This window comes from Lipotes vexillifer, unplaced genomic scaffold (genome assembly GCF_000442215.2).
Source record: "Lipotes vexillifer unplaced genomic scaffold, Lipotes_vexillifer_v1.1 scaffold466, whole genome shotgun sequence".
Taxonomy (NCBI): Eukaryota; Metazoa; Chordata; class Mammalia; order Artiodactyla; family Lipotidae; genus Lipotes; species Lipotes vexillifer.
In genome coordinates, this window is record NW_006796103.1 from 1,983,079 (window position 1) to 2,002,863 (window position 19,785).

Here is a 19,785-nt window from a genome sequence, read left to right on the forward strand (position 1 = left end):
CAACATTCATGAAGTATATTGATCTGTATTCTTTTTTTTTTTTTTTGGTACTGTCCTTCATTTTGGTATCAGGGCAATACTGGCCTCATGAAGTTAGTTGGAATGCGTTCCTTTTAATTGTTTATTCTGAAAGAGATTGTGTAGAATTTGTGTTAATCTTTAAATGTTTGTTAGAAATCTCCAATCTCCAACATCTGGGCCTGAAGATTTCATTTTCAGATGTTTAAATTTTGACTTCAATTATAGAGCTACTCAACATATTTATTTCTTGCTGTGAAAGTTGTTGGAGTTTGTGCTTTTATGGGCAATTGGTGTATTTTTCTAAGTTGTCAAATTTATGTGTGTAGAATGGTCTGGGGTATCCTCTTTTTTTTTAACGTCTTTATTGGAGTATAATTGCTTTACAATGGTGTGTTAGTTTCTGCTTTATAATGAAGTGAATCAGCTATACATATACATGTATCCCTATATCCCCTCCCTCTCACCCTCCCTACCCCACCCCTCTAGGTGGTCACAAAGCACCAAGCTGATCTCCCTGTGCTATGTAGCTGCTTCCCACTAGCTATCGATTTTACATTTGGTAGTGTATATATGTCCATGCCACTCTCTCACTTTGTCCGAGCTTCCCCTTCCCCTTCCCTGTGTCCTCAAGTCCATTCTCTAGTAAGTCTGTGTCTTTATTCTCATCCTGCCCCTAAGTTCTTCATGACCTTTTTTTTTTTTTTAGATTCCATATATGTGTGTTAGCATATGGCATTTGTTTTTCTCTTTCTGACTTACTTCACTCTGTATGACAGACTCTAGGTCCATCCACCTCACTACAGATAACTCAATTTCGTTTCTTTTTATGGCTAATAGTCCATTGTATATACGTGCCACATCTTCTTTATCCATTCATCTGTCAATGGACACTTAGGTTGCTTCCATGTCCTGGCTACTGTAAATAGAGCTGCAATGAACATTGTGGTACATGACTCTTTTTGAATTATGATTTTTTCAGGGTATATGCCCAGTAGTGGGATTGCTGGGTCATATGGTAATTCTATTGGTATTTTATTCTTTTGTTATCTGTAGGATATACAGTGGTATCTTACATTTCATTCTTGTTTTTGGTAACTTATGTCTCCTCTAGAGGCTTGTTGATTTTATCACACTTCCCATGGAACTAGCTTATTGTTTTGTTTTCTGTATTGTTTATTCTTTTTTCATTTTTATTGTTTTTTGCTCATATTTTTATTATTTACTTCCTTCTTGTTTTTTTTTTGCTCTTCCTCTTCTAGTTTATTAATGTGGGAACTTAGGTTATTGATTTGAGAATTTTCTTCTTTTCTAATGTAAACATTTAGCAGTATAAAATTCCTCTCACCACTACTTTACTTGCCAACTACAAATTTTGATACATTTCGTTTCCACTTTCATTCATTTCAATATATTTAAAAAATTTCCTTGAGGGCTTCCCTGGTGGCACAGTGGTTGAGAGTCTGCCTGCTGATGCAGCGGACACGGGCTCTTGCCCTGGTCCAGGAGGATCCCACATGCCACGGAGCGGCTGGGCCCGTGAGCCATGGCCGCTGGGCATGCGCGTCCAGAGCCTGTGCTCCGCAACGGGAGAGGCCACAACAGTGAGAGGCCCGCACACCGCAAAAAAAAAAAAAAAAAAAAAAAATTTCCTTGAGTCTTCTCTTTTGACCCATGGATTATTTAGAATTGTGTTGTTTAATTTACAAGTGATAATTTCCTATTGTCTTTCTGTTACTGATTTCTTATTTGATTCTATTGTGTCCGGAGAACATACTCTTGATAGAGAAAATTTTCACATACTGAGGTATGGAGAAGTCATTTTGGCTTATACATGGTTCAGCCTGAATTTTGGGTGAACTAAAGCAGCCTGACTCATGGCCTGTCAAGTACACACAGTGCATTTGCTTTAACCATTAAGGTAAAGAATGTCTGTTTCAAAGATAAGGATAAATAACTCCCTTCCTATAGCTTCCAATGTTAACACTCCCTCAAAGATAAAGTTCCCTTTCCAGACACCAGGGTCCTGCTGTCTCACTGTATATGTAATAAATCTGTCTCTTTTGAAAGCTTGAAGGAATATACCCCTGTCATGTTTGATGTATGCTCTTTGTTCTGTTAAGGTTTAAGCTTATGCTAAAAACCATGCTTCAGGGGAGTGGTTCCTCAGAGCTATCTGAGAAGCTGTCTCCTGGGCTACAGTTCTCAGTTTGGCTCAAATAAAACTCTTTTATATTCCTGTCTTAGATTGTGTACTTATTATTTCCATCAATACTCTCTAAGATTTCAGTTCTATTAAATTTGATAAGATTTGTTTTACAGCCCAGCTTATGGTATCCCTTGGTAAATGCCCCATAGGTGCTTGCATAGAATGTTTATTCTACTGTTTGGGGGTGGAGTGTTTAATAATTGCTGATTAGATATTATTGTTTGATGGTGTTTGAAGCCACAGGAGTAAGGGAAAGGCCTGGGGCTGCTTGGGGTGACCGACTCTGGTCACCCAGAGCTCTGGGTTGTTCCTGGCTTAATTCCAGGATACATACCTCTGGTCCACCTTTCCTCCTGACAACTCTTAACTACACACAAGTCTACGTCACTTCAACATGGCCGCCCACAGGCCTGAGTGACTACAGGGGCGCCGCCATAATGACTTCAAATTTAAGACATTTAGAGAGGGGCGGGGGTCGGCAGAGCGCCATGTTGGATACTGGCAAGTTTTGGCAAAGAAGCCGCTACTGAGCATGCGTACACCCAGGAGGCGCCTAAGGAATTCCGCAAGGACAGGGAGGGATCCAGAAAAAGGAAGTGGGTGCTGTTGTCGTTCCAGTGATTAAATGACCACTGTCTTGAAAGAGCGTGGGTGAGGGGCTGGTGAGTGCAGGGAGTTTCCGAGGGCTGAGTGAAGAGGTGTCTCTGATGTCCGTGAAGAACAATCGGGTCAGTGATGGAGGCGGTCAGTGGATGGAATAATAGGGGTCGGTGTGGTCTTGATGGTGGCTTCCCGGCGGATTAATAGTGGGGTCTTTAATGGTGGATCCGCGGAGACATGGGGTGGGAGTGATGGGGTCTATGATGGTGGATTCCCAGGCGGAGTGATGGGGTCTGTGGGATCTTTGATGTTGGATCTGTGGACGGATTCCCGGAGTCTGTGGGGGTTGGGGAGGATAACTGTGGGGCCTGAGTAATGAAGGCTCTGAGGGGGAAGGATGCTAGATCTTCATTGATTTCCTCTCTTTTTTTCTGCTTACTGGTTTGTTTCTATTTCTGATATTTTAAAAGTTGTCGATGGAAATAATAAATAATCATAATAGGAGTAGAAAAGAGTTTTATTTGAGCCAAACTGAGGACTGTAGCGCAGGAGATAGCGTCTCAGAAGGCTCTGAGGAACCTCTGGGTTGAAGCATGATTTTTAGCATAGTCTTATACCTTATCAGAGTCTTATACCTTATCATACATCAAACATGACAGGGATATATTCCTTCAAGGTTTTAAGAGCACCAGATTTAGTACATATAAAGTGAGACAGCAGGACCTTGGTGTCTAGGAAGGGGATGCCATGGAAAGGGAGTTATTTTTATCTTCGAAACAGACTTCTTTACTTTAATGGTTAAAGCAGATGTGCTGTATGTGTTCACACAAGTTCAGGCAGAACCATGTATAAGCCAGAATGACTTCCCCATACCTCTGTATGTGAAAATTTTCTTTATCGTTATCATGGTACACTTTGCTAGAGATTTTTTGATCCCTTCCATATCCAGATTAGTAGCTACTGTGTCATTCTAATATTTATGTATTAGTTTTCTTTCCCTTTTTTATTATCAGTCATCTCAAGGTTTACTTTACTGGTCATTTTGAAGTACCGATTGTGTTTATACTCTCTTCTGTTTTTCTATTAATTTTATCTTTGTATTTTTAGATAGTTTCTCTTTTATATCCATTTTATGTAAATTGCTATTCTTTCCCTTATTTTCCCAGTTTTATACTGGATACGTTTAGGGGTATAAAGTTTCTTTTATATACATCTTTATCTTTGAAATGTACAATTTCAGTTTGATGTTCCACTTTGATCCTGAGTTATTGGAGTTTCTTCATTCCCAAATTATTGATATGTTTTGTTTATTTTAAATTTTATTATATTGTCATAAACTGTAGACTACAAAGTCTCAACTTTTAAAAATTTGTCAAGATTTTCCTTGAAGACAAGTTACACAAGTTACATTGAACTTTGTTCAATGGCTATAGGAGAAAGTATATTTTCTGTTTGTGTGGTACAAACTTCTCTTAATGTATATTAAATATAGCCTGTTAGTATTTTTCTTTCCTAATTTTGGTCTACTTGATTCATCATATTCTGAAAAATATATAAAAATAATCTCTCACTATTAATTCACTTTGTAGTTCTATGTGCTTTTTTGCTAGCTTTATTTGTGTGTGTTTGGGGGAGAGACACACATAAACCTAATGGTTAAAGCATTTTGTATCATTTTTTTTCATTTATTGGATGCTATTATTACAGGATCCCTCTTTTCAACAAAAAGCAATTTCAATTTTGAATTTCACTTTGGTATTTATATTGCTATCCCTGCTTTCACTTTCATTTCATTTGGATGATTTATCTTTGCCCAGTTCTTTATTTCATATTTCTATTTGTCTCATTGTTTAGGTTAACTACTTATAATAAATACATTTTAGTTTTCTCATATCCAACCTATAACCTAGTCTTTGTTTGTCAATTGGATAATTTTACCTTTTCAGTTTAGTGTAATAATGATTTACCTGATTTTTATACCTTCTGTTTTAATGTTTACTATTTATTTTAACTCATTTTATTTTCCTTTTTCATACTTTTATTGGATTGATGAAATTTCTGTTCATTGTTTCCATTGTACACGCCAGATAACTCCTGTTTTTTTCCTGAGATAGTTAAAAATGTTTTGTCATAGGATAGTATTATTAATTTTCTGTTTAATGCCCTCCTTATCACATAATCATCATCTTTTTAAATAATTATATATCTCTTGCAAAAATTATTGCTGAACAATTTTTCTATTTGCTGTTTCTCATCTGATTTATTTTACATTTGTTTGGAATACTTTTGTGGGTATTTTCCTCAGGTAATGATAAGAGATATTCTTCAAGTGCTTTTATTTCTGAAAATGTCTTTGGCCCTAACAGAAGTGGTCCTTTAGATGCTACTTCTGATGTCAGTTATCTTTCATTACTGCAGATGGGGCATCTTGATTTTCTTAATTCTTTTTCTGTAAATAATCTGTTCTTTCACACATGGTTTAGATTTAGATGTGTTTTAGATTTTAAAGTTTACCTTTAAAATTCAAGAATATTCCTAGATTTGTTCACTGATTGAGCTCCAACTGGTGTGCGTGTTTGTGTGTAAATTTGTTGGAAAGGCTAATGGTGTAGGCCTAGTGAGTGGTGTGGATAGTGGTAGGAGTCCTTGGGTGATTTCTCAGAGTCCATCACAGGTGCAGGTATGTCTGGAATTGGAGTCTTGGCATCACTGATGGAGATGCATTGTGGGTAGTGTGGACAAAGAACACTGCCTGCCATTTCAGTAAACAAAGTATGGTGTGGCTATCAAGCCATCAGCCACTGCAGCCACCCCCAACTGTGTATCCTGAGGGGAATCCAGAATGGGGAAAAGCAGGATATTGACCCTAGATAGTTAGATGCATGTCAAAGAAATGATTTCAGTGAGCCCAGACTCTTGCATCTCCCATATATAGGAAAGTGCTAAATTTATTAACTTGAGATGTCTGGATTTTCTTTAATTGACAGTAATCTTTTGATGTTCCAATTAGATGGTTTTGGTTTTGTTTTGTTTTGCAAAAACTCATATATATTCTGGCTCCTCCCTTACCTCTTTGGAACAGTCCTTCAGAGCTATCTAAGGGGCTGTATCCTGGGCTTAAGTCCTCAGTGAGTCTGCCGAATAAATAATAATCCTCACCTTTTAGGCTGTGCATTTTTTTTTCAGTCGACAGTAGTGTTAACAGTGTGGAGGCCAGTTATTGGTACATGTGGTATTGTGATATAGTAAGAAATATATATTTTGGTTTTCATCCACAGTTCCCAGCACATAGCTCCTAACACCTTTATTATTTCCTAAGTGATAAGGGCTATAGGGGCTTCTTTTGTTCCTGTGTCTTGAAATAGCATCAAAGGGATAGGGTGAAATTAGTGGGGGTTTTTTTGCTATAAAACGTTCCTTTCAACCACACCTGAAGTGATGTTTGGAAAGGCCCTAGTGAATTGCTGGATGGGGGCTGGTTGCCAGGGGAACCAAGCAAATTATTAGAGTTTTAGAACTTGAAACCCACTCTCTGGCTGGAGGTTGAATCAGTTGCCAATGGCCAGTTATTTAATCAATCATTTGTACATTGTGAAGCCTTCATAAAAACCCAAAAGGGTGGGGTTTGGAGAGTTTCTGGATTGAACATGTTGAGATTCTGGGAGAGAGATGCACTGCTTCCGACGTATCTTGCCATAACCATCTCTTCTATTCTACCTGACTGTTTCTGAGTTATATTCTTTTATAATAAATTGGTAATCTAATAAGTAAAATATTTTCTTGAGTTCTATGAGCTGCTCTAGCAAATTAATGGAGACTGAGGAGGAGGTCGTGGGAACCTCTGATTATAACCGGTTGGTCAGAGGACAAGTAACAACCTGAACTTGTGATTGGCACCTGAAGTTGGGGTGGGGACAGCCTCGTAGGACTAAGCCCTTAACCTGTGTGATCTAGTGCTAACTCTTAAGTAGATGGTGTCAGAACTGAGTTAAATTGTAGGACACCCAGCTGGTGTTGTAGAATTGCTTGGTTTGCGGCCCCCTCCTCCTAACACACACACACAACACACACACACACACACACACACACACACATTTGGTGGCCAGAAGTGTTGAGAATAGAGGAAAAACACACAGGAGGAGTTTTTCCTTTTCAGGGCGTGATTGATGTAGAACCAGGACCATGAGGTAGAGATGTTGGAGGTTCTGTGATCAGGGACTGTAGAATGAGTGATTGTGATCTCATGGAGAGAGCAGTGAGTGGTGGCTTGAAGCGAGATCTTAGTTCCATGCCCAAGAATTGGACCTGGGTAGCCTGGCTGAAAACCAAGAATCCTAGCCCCTAGACCAGCAAGGGCAAAGTTTCCCTGGCTCTTGCCCCGTTTGAAAGCAAGAATGTTTCAAGGAGGCAGAAACCGTAAAAACAGGTACAAAGTTTATTATTAGAGACACAGCACAACATGTGGGAGAGACATAGAGAAACAGTTTGTGTAGTTAAGACAGAAGCAAGGCAGAGATACACACCCGGAGAGAAAGAGTATGGGCATCCTCTCTAATGAGGAGGAGTGAAGTAAAGAGGTGGTTAAATCATTTATATAAGGCATTTCATCTGGGTCTTTGCTTATCTTTAACCAGTTATCTCACTTTTTTTTCCACACCTGACCTATCCTAGGTCCCTCCCTCACATGTATGCACATCTTTTTGCCAAGATGGATTCCAGTGCAGAAGCCTGTGGGAAGGTTGACACCACCTATTATGGGGTGGCGCCCCCTCCCTTTTTTGACCCCTGAGGAGCCTTTCTATGCATGTGTAGTTGGGGAGGTCTCCTTGACCTCAAACATGAGAAATATGTGGTCTCTTTATCGTTTATCTGGGCAGGACTCAGCTCCTGTCTGCCCCTGCCATTACTGTTATCTTAAAGTGTCCACTGGAGGCAAAGTGCAGCTGTTTACCCTGTTCTTGTATTCTTTCTATCTGGAAGTGTAAACAGGAAGCTGGCTGTAAATGTCTAACCTGGAGCCCATCTATTTCTTGCCTCAAGAAATATAAACAGAGGATGGTTGTAAATGTCTAGCCTGGAACCCATCTATATTCTGCCTCAATTGCGGCCTGTGGGAAGCAGGACAAGGGAACCAGTGATTCTGATGTGTGAGTAATGGCTGCTGGGGTGAGGTCAGTGTGCAGCAGTTGACAGTTGTAGTAAGCAGATTGAGGAGTGGGAGTGAGGAATTGAGTGTCAGGGTTGGTGATGACTTGAGGGGCTGGTGAAGTCAGATAATGTTTGATACAGTAATTGTATTCTATGTGGGTTACTGATTTTGTAATAATAGCAGTAATTAATATGTAACAAGCACTTATGTGCCACACATGGACTGAGTGCTTTTTAAGTATTATAAAATTGGTTTGTTTATCTTAAAAGTATAAGGATGAGGAAACTGAGACTGAAGTAAGTTCTTCCGATTGTCACAGTTAGAAGGTGGAAGACCTGGGATTCAAATGTACATTGATTTGGCTCCACACCTCATATATTTCCCCTGTGCCACCCTGTTCCATACTGTTTGATGCACTCTTGTGAGGACAGCTGAGAGGCTGTCACTGAGTGGCACTCTCTCTGTCAGGATCCCTTTGTGTTTCCACAGAGCCCTGAGGTCAGACCACTTAGTTGAACCTTCAGAATTGTTTTTTTCAGACTGCAGCCCAACTTGGCCCGATAATCACTGGCAGTCTTTGGACCCTCACTCAACTTAGGGCTCCTGGGAAGACTGGAGTTCTAAGAAAACACAGAGGTGAAGCTCATTGTGAACATGCCAGCCAAAAAGAGCTTGTCTCATAGATCCCATTTCCAGTTCAAATCCTGGCTTGGCAGGAATATGACAGTTCCTGTGAGTGGGGAGGGGGAAGCCCAGAAGCACGAATCTTCTCAGAGGTGGACTTGCTGAAACAAAGCATGATCCTTTGCAATGTGAACAATGCATGGCTCATGTCATGTACTCAAAGGCTGTTCCCTGTAGTGGGAGAGGATTTATTTTTTTAAGTTTTTATTATAGAAAATTTCAAACATACAGGAAAGTAGAGAAAATGTTATAATGAACCCACAAATGCCCTCATCACCCAGTCTCAATAATTATCAACTATTTGCCAGTGTTGTTTCACCTATCTCTTCTCACTTGCTTTGTTCTAGTTAGAATATCTTAAAACAAATCTTGGATACCATGTCATTTCACCCACAAATACTTTAGCATGCAAATCCAACTGATGTGGACTTTTTCCCCCCACATAACCCCCAGGCCATTACTCACCTAACAAAAGTTATGGTAACTCCTTAATATCATCTGCTATTCAGTCTATAGTCAGAGTTCTCTGATTATTGTGGACAAAGAAAGTTGTCATCTGCTGTATCAGTAAACAAAGGAAGTTGTGGTCAACAATCCATCAGCCACTGCACTCACCCCCACTGTGCACCCTGAGGGGATTCAGGATGGAAAAAAACCAGGATACTGGCCCTAGATATTTAAGGTGCATATCAAAGCCATGATTTAATGAGCCCAGATTCTCGAATCTTCCCATACATAGAGAACTGCTAAATTCATTAACTTGAGATGTCTGGATTTTCTTTTTCTTTTCTTTTTTTAAAATTTTTATTGGATATAGTTGATTTACAATGTTGTGTTAGTTTCAGGTGTACAGCAAAGTGAATCAGTTATACATATATCCACTTTTTTTTTTTAGATTCTTTTCCCATATAGGCCATTACAGAGTATTGAGTAGAGTTCCCTGTGCTAGGTTCTTATTAGTTATCTATTTTATATATAGTAGTGAGTAGAGTTCCCTGTGCTAGGATCCTGGCTCCTCCCTTACCTTTTCGGAACAGTCCCTCAGAGCTATCTGAGAGGCTGCATCCTGGGCTTAATTTCTCAACAAGTCCGCCGAATAAAACATAATTCTCACCTTTTAGGTTGTGCATTTTTTTCAGCTGATGTTATCTAAAAAATGACTTTTTAAACTTTTCCTATGAAAATTAAAAAAATACAAATGTAGAGAAAGTAGTATAAAGAAGCTCCATTTAGGGGACTTCCCTGGTGGTCCAGTGGTAAAGAATCTGCCGTCCAATGCAGGGGATGCGGGTTCGATCCCTGGTCAGGGAACTAGGATCCCACATGCCACGGGTCAACTAAGCCTGTGCACCACAGCTACTGAGCTTGTGCGCCTCAACTAGAGAACCCATGTGCCACAATCTACAGAGCCCATGCGCTCTGGAGCCCGTGTGCCATAACTAGCAAAGAGAAAAACCCCACGCCACAACTAGAGAGAAGCCCTCGCGCAGCAATTACCCGTCAATTTTCACAATTATCAACTCATGCCCAGTCATTTGTCGTCTATCCCTTCCTCCAATATTTCTTTTCTTCTGCTGGATTATTTTGAAGCAAATCTCAAAGATTTTGTCATTTTATCCATAAATATTTCAATATGTAAAATTCCTTTAGTAAAAATAGCCACGGTGATATTATCACACCTTAAAAAATTACAGTACATTTTAAAGTATCATTTTATGTGGATTGGATTGGTAAGATTTAGAGGCTTGATCAGATTCAGATCCCTTTTTTTATTTTTGTTTTTTGGGGAGCAAGACTACTTCCCAGGTGATATGAGGCACATAATGTCTGGTTATCTGTTTTGTGATGTGAGCAGCCATTGATCATTGTTTCTTAGATCCATATTTCATTATGTGTGCAAAATGGACATTTCTATTTCTATTTCTACCATTCCTTTACTTTGTCGACTTATAAAAATGCATAATGTGAGAGTTGAGAGTTGTCTTATTTGGGGCAAAATGAGGACTATAGCCCAGGAGACTGTTTTATATAGCTCTGAGAAACTGCTCCGAGAGCTAGCGGAGAGGGTCAGTATCATATATGATTCAGGTGAAGGGGGTGGTACGTACAGTCAAGCACACATTTTGGCAAAGTCTTGCTGCTAGTCCTGTGAAGGTTGCTGCTAGTCACAAGGAGCAGATGTCTCTGTTAATGATTTTAATGCCTTTCTAGGTATGAGGAGATGCAAGAATTTGGGCTCATAAAATATTCTCCTGAAAATATCTTACTATCTGCAGGGCTGTTCTGCCAGTTTTTGCCAGAGCATCAAGTGCCTCATTCCTGATCTCCACCCTGAACTCCTTTCAGGATGTGTTGAAGGTCAGCAGCTGCAGTGGCTAGTGACTTAACCCTTGTAGAGGCAGATGGCAAGTGCCAATTTTTAGTTGGCAACTTGTAGCTGGAATAATTATATAAGCAGAAAAAGAAATTCCTTCATGAAGTGTTTGGTTATGCTTGACTGACTCTTTTGCTTTTTGACAAGTTTCAAAAATAACGGTTTGATTCCCTAATACTTTCCAAAGGTGCTAGAAATGTTCTCTCTCTTGAGCTGGATGGCAGGTGTGAAAAATAGGGGAAAGTGCTGTATACTTAATATTAATGTACTTTACATAAGTTATACCACACAAAAAAATTAGCAAAGAAGTAACCAAAATGTTATTTATATTAGAAAGTGTATGTTAGAAGCAAAAATTTTAAAAGTCCATCATAAAAAGATACTGGGGAGGATAGGTCTAGGGTAAAAGGGACACAGTCCCAATGTAGGAGTCTTGATTGGAACATGCTTTCAACAAAACAGCAAGAAAAGGTTTTTCTGGGGTAATTGGGAATTTTGAATATGAGCTGAATATTAAAGTGTTATAGAATTGCTAATAATTTTCTCAGGCATGATAATAATCTTTTAGGAGATTGATGTTATGAATTTAGGCATGAAGTGTCATAACATCTGCAACTTTCAAATGGTTCAGCCAAAAAAAAAGTATATACACTAGTATGCTCATATATATGTATGCATTTACATGTAACTATATGTGTATATAGAAAGATTAAACAAATATGGCAAAATACTAATTGTTGAAACTAGATGGAAGGTATATGTGTATTTCTTGTACTAATAATTCAACTGTTTATGTTAGAAAACTCAGTAAAAAAATTAGAGGGGCTTCCCTGGTGGCGCAGTGGTTGAGAATCCTCCTGCCGATGCAGGGGACACGGGTTCGTGCCCCGGTCCGGGAAGATCCCACATGTAGTGGAGCGGCTAGGCCCGGAGCGGCTGAGCCTGCGCGTCCGGAGCCTGTGCTCCGCAACGGGAGAGGCCACAATAGTGAGAGGCCCGCGTACCGCAAAAAAAAAAAAAAAAAAAAAAATTAGAAAATAGTGGCTTCAGTCAGTAAGTGACTTAGGTCTTAAGGTTTATTAACTAGAACCAAATCCACTTACTATATTGTAGTTAAGACAAAGTTTCCATTGATAGTTCCCTTTTAAAAATGGGAAGCGGGAATTCCCTGGTGGTTCAGTGGTTAGGACTCAGCACTTTCACTGCTGGGTCCTGGTTCAATTCCTGTTCTGGTAGCTAAGATCCCACAAGCCGCGGGGTGTGGCCCCCCCAAAAAAGAACTGTAAGCAAAGAACAGTGAAAAAGCTAGCAGTCTCCCTTTTTTTGGTCTTACTTATGGATGTTCTCACTACTTGTGATGGGCTGGTCACAGAAGCTCAGAGCAAAATCATTAAAAAGTTACTTTGCTTTTTACTAGCAAATAAGAAAGATATAAACATTCAAATTACTTATAATTTTACCATCACCCAAATATTATATCTGTTAACATATAGTTCCTTCCAGATAATTTTCTCTACGTGCATGAATGCATTCATGTATGTGTGTATGTACACACATATTGTTCAGTGAAAATGGACTCATACTGTTTGGTACATTTTATTTTTACTTACCATTTTAACATATTTTTCTACAGTAGTTTAATTTTACATGACATTATGTCTATGGATGCCCTATAAAGTATTTAAAGCTGTCCACAATTATTGTTATCAAGATATTTCTAAACTTTTTTTTTTTTTTTGGTATTAGTTGTGGTAAAACTCCTGGATTTAAATCTTTGTGCAACACAGGATGATTTTTTTATGATGTAATTATAGGAATAAGTTTTTGGGTCAGTTGCATGGACACTACATGATGTATATGTCCATGTGTGCCATTGACAAACTTCCTTCTCTCATCTGTCCCTCTGTCAATCTGTTTTTTCAGATCTCTGCCCCTTTCCCAGAAGAACCAGAAATGACCGAGTCCCTGGTGAGTTCTTATTTGTTCATGTATTTATTTGTTGCTTTCTTTATTTTTTAGTGGATTTTAGGAGGCATCTATTAACCCATATAGTAAATGTGTAAGTATAAATAAATGAAAACTAAGATCAGAGAAAGTAAAGAAGAGATTATCAACTCCAAGTCAAACTTGGATTATAGGTATATGTGAGTTGTGTGGCTTCACACAGTTACGAACTTTGAACTGTAAAATTGTCTCTGATCTTCCTGAAAGACATAGCACTGATGGAAGTTAAATACATGGTTTATATTGTTGAAAAGTAATTTATTTCATCTATAGTAACTATTTCCTGGTTTTTGATGTTTGAGAAAATTTTTGATAGATCTTCAGGTGAATGGAGATAGGACAGTGTCTTTAACAACCCTGTTAGAAGTTCACTAACAGGTTTTCTATAGTGACTTACAAAGCAGTGCTTTTCACACTTGCACATGACTTCAGATTCTGATTTAATAGGACTGGGATTCCCACAGGATGTTAGTGCTGCTGGTGCAAGGACCACCTTGTGAGGCAAAGTTCTGAGTGAACGGATATTGAATTTTGTCAGTTGCTTTTTCTGCATCAGTTGACATAGTCAGGTGATTTTCCTTTTTAGCTTATTGCTGTGGTAGATTACATTGATTGATTTTCACATATTGAGCAGCCTTGCAACCTCTGAATAATTTCCACTTGGTCATGACATACACTTCTTTTTATATATTTGTATTTGCTAGTATATGTTTTAAGGATTTTGTATCATGTTTAGGAGGGATATTGTTCTATTTTTTTCTTTCATTACTACTATGCATGGATGAAAGTCCCAAAACTCCACTTGGCTTTTTTCTTTTTCCATACCACTCCATTGGAGTGTGACGGGGCCCCTCTGTTCATCCAGGCAAGAGTGGGAATCTAAGCTACCCACTGGGTCTTTGCTGATGGGCATGGGATCAGGCCCAGAGTTTTCTGTTTATTTGTTATGTTTGGCTGGAGCATGTTTTGCCTAAAGGTTTTCTGTTTCTAGATTGCCCCTTTCCTGGTTTTTTAGCTAGAGAGAGCAGACTTTTCTCTGAGTTTTTTTGTTGTGCCTTTGTTGGTGTTTCTGGGTTGTAGGCTTTTCTAGTACTTGGTCAGGGCTGTATGAGTCAATAGACTTCAGGAAACTCATGCTGTGTAGTTCCTTGGTTCCTGAGGTCCCTAGACAGTTTGCTTTTTTTTCTTTAAGCTTTCAGTCTTCTTATGTTTGCTTTATGGATAATGTCTATGGTTACTAGATGTACTTAGTGGGTGAATAGGGACAAATGCATCTACCCTGTTTTTCCAGGGGTTGAAGTCAGTTCATTGATTTTTTTTTTAAAGGAGGAGTTATTTATATATTAAGCATGGTCTTTTTTGTTTTCAATTTTTTTACCTCTTTGTTCTTTGCATTTTAACTTTTTTTTTTTTTTTTTTTTTTTTTTTTTTTTTTTTTGCTGTACATGGGCCTCTCACTGTTGTGGCCTCTCCCATTTGCGGAGCACAGGCTCCGGACGCGCAGGCTCAGCGGCCACGGCTCACGGGCCCAGCCGCTCCGCGGCATGTGGGATCCTCCCGAAACGGGGCACGAACCCGCGTCTCCTGCAACGGCAGGCGGACTCTCAAGCACTGCGCCACCAGGGAAGCCCTGCATTTTAACTTTTAAAAGTAAATATTTAATTTTGAATATCATTAAGGCTATAGATATGTTTACTCAATCAAATAGTTTTTTGAAGCTTCATTTAAAAAAAAAAAAAACCACCTGTTAGTTGCTCTCTTATCCCTCAAATTGCAGCTTCTTAAAGGTAATCACATCACTCTGAACTCAATTGAACTAATTTTTTTTAGTATTTACGTTCCCATGTCTAAATAACATGTTTATATTGGTACCTTTTGGTTTTCAGTTTTAGGCAGTTTCTACTGACTTAGCACAATGGAAAATAGGGATTTAACTCTCTTTCAGACACTTAAGGCTTCAACACTTATATGCACATTTCTTCTTCCCCTCCTTCTAATATAGGTATATCATAATTTTGGGTAAATCAAGAGGCTGTATTTATTATTATGATTATTTTAATTATATTCACAGCTGAACCATTTATTTTACCTTTTATGCACTATTTTTTGTTTTGCCTGGAATTAATTATTGTTTGGTTTAATCATTTGTTTCATTTTCCATATTTGGATCACTAATTCAACTCCACATTCTTCCCAGGTATTTAAATATCTTCTCAATATGTTAAAATATATTAGATAATAACAGTAATCACAAACATTAATATAGGCTTACTATATGCTAGGCACTAAAAACATTCTCTATAAACTGATTTAATCATAACCCCTTTGAGGTATCTATAATCATTATCCTCATTTTACAGAGAAGGAAACAGACCCACAGAGAAGTAACTTGCCCTGGGTCACACTGCTAGTAAGTGGTGAAGCCAGAAGTAAAACCCAAGCAATTTGGCTCCAGAATATAGGTATTTATTTCAGCTGTTGAAAGAAGCTTCCCTTAGAGTCTTTGACCTGCTTGAAGTTGCTCTCTATTTGATACTCATCCACTGACTTGGGAGTCTCCCTTTGGCATGATACTAGGAATTCCTTTCATGTCTCTCAAGTATTGGAGCTCTTGTTTTCTGGCTGTTTCCTGATTTATGCTTTCATTTTTAGAGAATATTATCCAGTAGCTCTCTAGAAAGTATTGTGTGGAAAGTAAATTTTTTGAGACCTTGCATGTCTGGAAATATTTTTATTTTACCCTCAGTAATTTCATAGCTAATTCTATATTGTAAGTCATTTTTACTCAGAAATCTTAAGCCACTCTTTTTACTTTTACTATCCCATCTTTTCTTACTGGATGTGATAGGCAGAATAATAGTCCCCAAAGGTATCCACATCCTAATTCCTGAAACCCATGAATATGTTACTTCACATGACAATAGGGACTTTGAAGATGTGATTAAGTTAAGGATTTTGAGATGGGGTGATTATTCTGGGTCATCTGGGAGGGCCCAGTGTAATCACAGTTCCTTATAAGTGAAAGAGGGAGCCAGAAGGGTCAGAGTCAAGGGGAGATTTGAAGATGCTACTCTGCTGGCTTTGAAGATAGAGGAAGGGACCACGAGCCTCTTAGAAGTCATATAAGACAAGGAAATGGATTCTCCCTTATAGCCTCCAGAAGGACTGCATCCAACACACTGATTTTAGCCCAGTAAGACCTATTTTCAACTTCTGACCTCCAGAACTATAAGATAATAAATTTGTGTTTTAAGTTTGTGGCAATTTGTTGCAGCAGCAATAGGAAACCATTACAGATTTTGGTACCTGAAAGTGGAATGATGCTGTAACAAATACCCAAAAATGTCAAATGGCTTCAGAATTTGGTAATAGAAACTAAAAATTTTGAAGAGTATAATAACAAAAGCCTAGATTTCCTCGAACAGACTGATAATAGAAATATGAATGTTAACTCCGCTAGAGGACCCAGAATGAAGTGAGGAGCACACTAGGAAAAAAGCTATATTGTTTTAGAGAATATTTCAATTATTATAAACAGACTATTGATAGAAATATGGGTGTTAATGGTGCCGCTGCTGAAGACTCAGAAGGAAATGAGGAACATGTTACTGGAAACTAGAGGAAAAGGACATCTCTGTTATACAGTGGCAGAAAGCTTAGCTGAATTTTGTCCTGTAGTTATGTGAAAAGCAGATTTGTCAATGATGAACTTGTATTTTTCTCTGAGGAGATTTTCAAGCAAAAGGTTGAAGATGTAGCCTGGTTTCTTCTTATTGCTTATAGTAAAGTATGAATGTTAAGAGACAGATTGAAGGAAGAACTGTTGAGCAAAAAGGAACTAGATTTGATGTTTTGGGAAATTTGGGGGCTATCAAGATTCCAAAAGATGCTAAAATTAGTTTCACTGTAGGAAAGTATGCTCTTGAGAGAAAGTCAAGGGTGTGGAAAGATGCTTGTATATATTTCTAGGTTTTTAGAAAAAAAACCTAGGTATTTAGCAGGATGAATAGGGTGGAATGCATTTAACTTTTTTTTTTTTTGAACTGGAAGTCTCAATCTTTGCTGTTAATTTGATTGTTTAGTTTATTTATATTTAATGCAATTACTGATATACTTGAATTTGTATCCAGGTTTTTTTTTTTCCTTTCTTTCTTTCTTTTTAAATTAATTAATTAATTTTTTTGGCTGTGTTGGGTCTTTGTTGCCGGGCACGGGCTCTCTCTAGTTGTGGTGAGGGGGGGCTACTCTTCGTTGTGGTGCCCGGGCTTCTCATTGTGGTGGCTTCTTTGTTGTGGAGCATGGGCTCTAGGCACACGGGCGTCAGTAGTTGTGGCACGCGGGCTCAGTAGTTGTAGTGTGAGGGCTTAGTTTCTCCGCAGTATGTGGGATCTTCCTGGACCAAGCCTCGAACCCGTGTCCCCTGCATTGGCAGGCAGATTCTTAATCACTATGCCACCAGGGAAGTCCTATATCCAGTTTTATTAGTTTTATGTTTGAACTGTCTGTTTAATATTATTTTTACATTCCTTTCTTGACTTTCTTTTAGATTAGTCAAAATTTTAATTTTAATTTTGTTAACTTGCTTGTTATACATTCTTTTATTTGTTTCCCTAGATATTACAATATCCATTTTTAACTCATTATTACCTTGCCCCCTTCTCAGTAGATACTAAAACACCTTAATTCCATTTGCTGCATTTAAATTCTACACATATTTTAAACTTCACAAGATATTACTGTTACTGTTTTTGCATAGTCAGTATTTACAGTATTGTAAAGTGGGATTTGAGAAACTTCTTGAAACTTTGAGTTGCTGTCATTCACCATTACTTTTTCAAATTTTGCTTCTGCCTCATATTCTCTCTCTTTATCTTCTCAGACTACAATATGTTATTCCTTTTCACTGTGTTGTACATGTGATACGTCACATGCACTTGTGTTTATTAAAAAAAAAAGTCTGTGGTCTGGTTTGTATATTTTCTGTTTGCTTGTCTTCCATTTCAGTAATTCTGTATTCTGCTATTAAACCTCCCTCAGTTCTTAATTTTAGATACTGAATTTTTCAGTTTTCATTTGATATCTTTATTATAAGTCCCATTTTCTCTAATGAAATTTTCCATCTTTTATTCTAACTCCAAAGCACTGTAGGACTGTTTCTTTTGAATTTTTTTCCTCTGGTTTTGGATATTTGTCCCTGTTTTCTGATAGGCATAGGATTTCTTTTATTGTATCAAAACATGTATAAAGCATTGTAGAAGATCTAGATTATGATATCTTTCTCAGTAGTGGATTCATCTTTCCCTGAGCAGATAGAGTAGAAGACGAACATCTTTATCCAGTCAGGCACAGTGTTATGTTGAATCAAGGCTGAGTTTAAGTCCTAATAATAGTCTACCTTTGGTTCACTCTGGCCATCTAAGATTTTCAGCTGAGAGCCTGGTTTGTCCTCTGTGGCCCCTCCTGATAGATGCCAACTCTGTCTTCTTACCAGACTACTAAAATTTTGCTTTGCTTTTCAGAGGTTATTCTGCTTAAGTTTTTAGTCTTCTGCCCATACAACCCTAGAATTTGGCAGATGTCCTGAGGGGAAAATTGGCCATGTGCTTGAGTTCTGGTTTCTCTGTCACCCAACTGTAGCCTTCTACTTGTTCAAAGCTGGATTTTCACCTTTTGCCACACCCAGAATTGGTAAATACTCCCAGTGTAAAAGTGTCTGCGTACATCAACTTAAATCTTCAATGTTCTCTTGAGAGTCTTAGTACCTAACAAGCTTCCAGTACTTCCAAACAGATGATTTCGGTATTTCATCTGGCATTTATAGTTATTCTTGGAAAAAACACTGGACTGCCACAAACTATTGTATGCCATCTGGAAATGACAGTGCCTCAAAAGGGTCTCCTTCACATACCATATATATTGCCCATTTAAAGTGTGCATTCAGTGGGTTTTAGTATATTCATGGAGTTGTGCACCCTTTTTCACAGTTTTAGAACATTTTCTTTCCCTCCCTACTCCGACTCATACATTTTAGCTGTCATACACCACCCCCCCAACATCCTTCCATTCCCCCCTAGCCCTGGGCAACCAGTAGTCTTCTTTCTGTCTCAATAGGTTTGCCTGTTCTGGACACCTCATATAAATAGAATCATATAATATGTGGTCTTTTGTGACTGGCTTCTTTCACTTAGCATAGTATTTTCAAGATTCATCTATATTGTAGCATAAATCAGTACTTCATTTCTTGTTATGGCTGAATAAACTCTTGTATGGATATACCACATTTTAAAATTCATCATTAGTTGGCAGACGTTGCATTGGTTTTATTTTTGACTATTAAGAATAATGCTACTATGAACATTCCTATACAAGTTTCATGTGGATAAGTGTTTTTATTTCTATTGGGTATGTACCTAGAAGTGGAACCGTTGGGACATATTATTCCTTTTGAGGAAGTAGCAGACTGTTTTACAAAGTGACTGCACCATTTTACATTACCACCTTTACTGTATGAGGGTTCCAGTTTCTCCACTTCCTCACTAACACTTGTTATTATGTATCTTTTTTTTTTTTAATTATAGCCATCCTAATGGGTGCATTTTTCTGATGACTAATGACTAATGATTTAAGCAGTTTTTTAAATGTCAGAATGAAAATTTTAATGTCATTTATTATTTTGCTACAAAATAATAATAAAAATACAAATAGGCACAAACAGCATTTTTAAAATTATAATCATCTTAGTGAATT

At 38.1% G+C, this 19,785-nt stretch overlaps 1 protein-coding gene across 1 annotated transcript in view; it reads left to right on the forward strand.

Annotated features, from left to right (window-relative positions):
- The first annotated feature begins 2,849 nt into the window (after positions 1-2,849).
- ZNF484 (zinc finger protein 484) overlaps positions 2,850-19,785 on the forward strand; it is a 28,263-nt gene continuing 11,327 nt past the window's right edge. Inside the window, exons 1-2 of the mRNA XM_007468180.1 lie at positions 2,850-2,889; positions 12,958-13,002. Of these exons, the coding sequence (XP_007468242.1) occupies positions 12,988-13,002 (15 nt within the window). The 5' untranslated portion in view covers positions 2,850-2,889; positions 12,958-12,987. The remainder of the gene's footprint in view (positions 2,890-12,957; positions 13,003-19,785) is intronic.